Genomic DNA, 4,991 nt, shown 5'->3' on the forward strand with positions numbered 1-4,991 from the left:
GTAAATATCTTGTGTTTAGGGTTTGGGCTTTGAAGAGTTGATTCTTCCTTATTGCCAACATATAGGCCTATGGGTGGTAATGCCAATTGCAGTGCTCTTCACCAGGATCATTTTCTCAAGAGCACGCCAACTAGCATACCACTCACCATCATATGAAATAGAAGCCTATGCGATGACGTGAGGAAGAAGCATAAACCGAAGTGATATTTCTTGTCTTTGTTAACATTCTTTTATGATGACTTTTGAGATAAGTTTTAATTGAGAGAGAGAGAGAGAGAGAGAGAGAGAGAGAGAGAGAGAGATAAGTTTTATTCTGTCACATCATGCATGCTGTCGATTGGTGGCAGTATGGTATTGTCTCATCGTGCATTGTAAATGTCTTGTGCTTAGGGTTTGGGCTTTGAAGATTTGATTCTTTCGTGTCGCCATCGCATAGGCCTCTAGGAGGTGGTAATGCTAATTCTAGTGCTCTTGACCAGGTTCATCTGCTCAAGAGCTCGGTAGTAGCTGGCATACCACTCACCATCATATGAAATAGAAGCCTATGCGATGACGTGCGGAAGAAGCATATGCAAAGTTTTAATTGAGGGAGAGAGAAATAGAGAGAGAGAGAGAGAGAGAGAGAATTGGGCGAAGAAAATTGGGCAAAGAGATGAGGGAGAAAATCAACAAGTTTTATCTCCTTAATAGCAATGACATGCAAAAGTGGAGTTCGAGATATGAAGAGGAGAAAACAAAAGAAGTAAATGTGAGGAGGAGATTAGAACAAGGCATAGGCCAACAAAACCATATCCATGAGACCTTGCTCTTCTGACATACCATGTGCTTGGCTACAACGAGATCTTCATCAAGCTGAAGATGGTGGAGATATAGTAACCAAGCAAGAGCAAGAGTTTGCACTAGGATGTGATCTACATGGAAGTTTCTGAGTTTTTGATTTGCATAAGCTAATCATGGTCAGGATCACGATTCACTATAAAATGAATCCTCATTATTTTCATGATTTTCCTTTGTAGCTCAAAAACTGCAGTGCATTATGGTTATATGGATGACTCTTTTATGTGGAACGTATCGATTCCAAGGGAACCACATTTGATTGTGGAGTCATCATGGCTAACTTCATACAAGTTAGCCAAGCAAGCACATCTGATACCAATCTCCTTTACACACAATTAGATTATTGTGGGAGCATACGAGATATCTTAGAAGTTAGATTTAGACAATTTAGTATTTTTATTCTTGATGTAAAATGGTTCATAACTATCTACAATGGTCCCAATGCTACAATCAGGAAAGATGGTAGTGGTTTTTTTGCTAGACTCTACCAAAGTCAAGGCTAATGAAAGTGATAATTTTGTTCATCTTGAAAAATGTGAATAGTACATACTAATGAATTAAGTTAATGCCTTCATTTTTAAACAATTATAATTAATGGCATTTTTATATTCAACATAGGTGGTGTTTCATCCGCATCATCCTCTTCCAAGATGGTGGATGCAGTCTAAGTTCCTCCTTGAAGTAGGCTGACTTCCAAAGATAGGGATGTAGATACGGAGATGTCAATGGATCCAATTGATGCCTATGAATCTAGGGGAGACGACGAAGATCATGAAATGGGAGAAGGTGGAACAGACTGACAATGAACGAGGCCGTCAAGTACTTGTCATTTTGGGTGAGGCTCGCATTTTGCACTCGGCCCAGATATGTACAGACTTCTGCTCTACGATCTTGTTCGATCGTGCTAACTTGGAGAGTCAAATCGTCTTGAAGGTGTTCAGGTTGGAATCTCCACTTGAATTGGGTTGAGAGAAGAGGAGATGTGGCTCGATCTTTGGTCTTGTGGGATTGATTAGGGGGCCAAAGGATTATCTTGAGCTCTTTACTATGGTTATCGCAATGGCCAGGTGCTCCTCCCCTTGCCCCTCTTCAGCCCTACTATCCTTCCCTTCATCGGCCACCAACTTCTCTCACTCCTCCCTGCCAAGCTTTTGCTTCTCCTCTGCTGCTTCTTGTTCCTTCCCCTTCTTCTGCTCTTCAATCCATTTCATGGATTCCTCTCCCCTTCCTTCCCGTAGCAAACGTAAGCGCAACGCTCTAGCTCCCCACATGCATTTCCCCTTACGACGTAACCGTAGAATTGGCCCTTCGAAGCCTGCTCGAGATCATCAGCGGGGGCGTGTCTTGCTCCTACGTGCTGGAGAAATGCCAAGATGCGTTGTGGATCAAGTGCTCCAACACCCAACAGCACAGTCGTGCCAGGACCAATTCCCAGAGAACATCTCTCAGATTGACCGATGGGGCTTTGCTGCTCTCTTGCAAAGCAGCTTAGCTCTGGTGGACGGAAAATGTATTCATGCCCAAATCCTTGTAAGAGGCCTGGAACAAGACATTCTTTTAGCAAACCTTCTACTCATTATGTATGCCAGGTGCGGAGGTATGACACAAGCGCGTTTGGTTTTTGATAGAATGCCTAATCGCAATGTGATCACTTGGACTGCTATGATGGGAGCCTATGCAAAGGGAGGGCATGGCACCAAGGCTCTTCGTATGTTTCGACGAATGCGGCAAGAGGGCAATATGCCCAACAAGGTCACCTTCATTTGCCTCCTGAGCGCATGCTCCAGCTTGGCTGCACTTCAGGAGGGTAGGATAATCCATGCAATCATTGTTGACAGGGGATTCCAATCTCATGTAATTATAGGGGGTGCACTTGTCAATATGTACTGCAAGTGTGCAGCCCTGGAGGAGGCACGCTCTGTGTTTGATGCCATGTATCCACGCAGTGTGGCTTCTTGGACCGCCATCATCATGGGTTATGCTCAACAAGGCCATGGTCAAGAGGCACTCAAGCTTTTCCAACAGATGCAAAAAGGAGGCCTGAAGCCAAACAAGGTCACTTTCATAAGTATCCTGAGTGCATGCGCCCATCCAGCAGCTCTAGGGGAGGGTCGAACGATTCATGAATTTATCGCTGATGCGGGCTATCAATCAGACGTTGCTGTGGGGACTGCACTTGTTAATATGTACGGCAAGTGCCACGCTCTTGATGAAGCACGTGCTGTGTTTGAAAGGCTTTATCAACGAGATGTTGTTTCTTGGAATGCCATTATTTCTGCGTACAGTCAACAAGGTTGTGGTAAGGATGCTATTCAATTCTTCAAACAAATGCAGCAGGAAGGCGTAAAACCAAATATTGTCACCTTCATCAGCGTGCTGAGTGCATGTGCCAGCTTGGGATCGCTAGCCGAAGGTAAACTGGTGCATGCATCTATAATTGAAAGGGCATTTCAATGTGATGATGTTGTTGCCACAGCCCTTGTCAATATGTACGGCAAATGTGGGACTTTAGAAGATGCACTTTGTGCATTTGATACAATGCATCAGCATGATGTTGTCTGTTGGACAGCTCTTATTACTGCGTACACCCAACAAGGGTGTAGCAAAGAGGCCCTTCATTCTTTGAACACATGCTACATGAAGGTGTAGAGCCAAACGAGATCACCTTCGCCAACATTCTCAGTGCTTGTGCCAGCCTGACAGCCCTAGGGCAAGGTAGGGTGATCCATGCATGCATTGTAGATAAGGGGCTGCACATGGATCCTGTTGTGGGAAATGCACTTATCAATATGTATGGCAAGTGTGGGGCTTTGGTGGATGCACATCTTGTCTTAGACAAGATGGATCATCGTGATGTGGTGTCATGGAATGCCATGCCCATGGCTTATTCCCAGCAAGGGGGGAAGGAGGCACTTTCAATTTTCTTACAAATGCAGCAAGGAGGTGTGAAGCCAGATGAGGTCACCTTTCTCGGCCTTCTCTCTGCATGCAGTCATGCAGGGCTCAAGGACGAAGCCCAAGTTTTTTTAGCTTCTATGAGAAAGGAGCATGGCTTGAAACCATGGATTGAGCATTACGTGTGTATAATAGATCTTCTTGGTCGAACTGGTCAACTTCTTGAAGCAGAGCTCGTCCATAAAATGCCTCTTCAACCTGATGCTCGTTTATGGACAGCTTTGCTTGGTGCCTGCAGAATCCATCGTGATGTAGAGCGAGGAAGGTGTGCTGCAGAACGTGTGTTTGACATGGATCCACAAAATCCAGCCCCGTATATATTATTGTCGAAATATTGAGAACGGCCATGGAAGAGAAGGGTGTGCAAAAGCAACTTGGGCTCAGCTCAATTGAACTTGACAACAATGTTCATCAACTCACATGGATGCAGTATATGCAGATGTGGAGAGCTTAACTGTCCTGCCAGAGGAGGCAGGGTGTCTGCCTGTTGACACCAAGCATATGATGTACAATCTGGATGAGACAATAGGGGAGGACATGCTCTGTTATCACAGCGAGAAGTTGGCTCTGGGGTTTGGACTGATTAGTACCATCCCGGGAACCACTCTGAATTGTGAGGAATGTGCAACAATTTCGTAAAAGCTACGGCTGAGATCATAAATCAAGAAATCAAAAAAAATCCGTAAAAGCTACATCTGAGATCATAAATTGAGAAATCAACAAAAATCTGAGATCATATATATCATTTTAGGGATGCTAGTCAATTGCATTACTTCAAGCAAGGCTTGTGTTCCCTTGGTGATTTTTGGTGATATTTACCAAAAGAAACAAACCTATTTATCTGTACATGAAGACAGTATTGCTTCTCATGCTCTAGATGACTAAGGGAGAAAATCTCTTATGTCAGTTGACGGGAAAGCAATTGCATGGCTTGTGCAGAGTCTGCAATTTGTATGTATTATATGTCACATACACAAGTCTCTAGAATATGAAATCCAGCTCTTCATTCTTTGATCCATTGTTAGATGATCATCTTTTGAATTCAAGCATCGCTTAAGGTCTCCAACAGTGCTCTTTACATGATGAGTTCCGTGCTCCTTCTGAGATGGAATCAAATGGAACTAAAGTTCTCATTTCAAATCTTGAATGAATGTCTATATGTAAGACCACTTACCTAGCTAAGATGAGCATGCCATAGA

General features: G+C 43.8%; 2 protein-coding genes and 1 pseudogene across 2 annotated transcripts; all 3 read left to right on the forward strand.

Moving 5' to 3' along the window:
* Positions 1-646: 646 nt before the first annotated feature.
* LOC147883232 (uncharacterized) lies at positions 647-1,340 on the forward strand. Its single transcript, XM_087399440.1, has 2 exons — positions 647-742; positions 1,059-1,340. Exons 1-2 carry the CDS (start codon positions 653-655, stop codon positions 1,338-1,340), a joined length of 372 nt encoding a protein of 123 aa, XP_087255566.1. The 5' UTR covers positions 647-652.
* Positions 1,341-1,889: 549 nt separating this feature from the next.
* Positions 1,890-4,114, forward strand: LOC147883233 (pentatricopeptide repeat-containing protein At4g18520, chloroplastic-like). The gene is made up of 2 exons (XM_087399881.1): positions 1,890-2,367; positions 2,466-4,114. Exons 1-2 carry the CDS (start codon positions 2,354-2,356, stop codon positions 3,484-3,486), a joined length of 1,035 nt encoding a protein of 344 aa, XP_087256007.1. The 5' UTR covers positions 1,890-2,353; the 3' UTR covers positions 3,487-4,114.
* LOC147883234 (pentatricopeptide repeat-containing protein At2g13600 pseudogene) lies at positions 3,594-4,431 on the forward strand (annotated as a pseudogene).
* The last annotated feature ends 560 nt before the right edge of the window (positions 4,432-4,991 follow it).

The sequence above is a fragment of the Dipteris shenzhenensis genome, chromosome 28 (genome assembly GCF_047967505.1).
Source record: "Dipteris shenzhenensis isolate YYH24624 ecotype China chromosome 28, Dip_SZ_1.0, whole genome shotgun sequence".
Lineage (NCBI taxonomy): Eukaryota > Viridiplantae > Streptophyta > Polypodiopsida > Gleicheniales > Dipteridaceae > Dipteris > Dipteris shenzhenensis.

Excerpts from the sequence above, each read along its gene's own strand:
- LOC147883232 (XM_087399440.1), top strand. The coding sequence starts at position 653 with ATGAGGGAGAAAATCAACAAGTTTTATCTCCTTAATAGCAATGACATG. Across the intron at positions 743-1,058 it reads AAGAGGAGAAAACAAAAGAA|TATGTGGAACGTATCGATTC; the intron begins GTAAATGTGAGG and ends GGATGACTCTTT.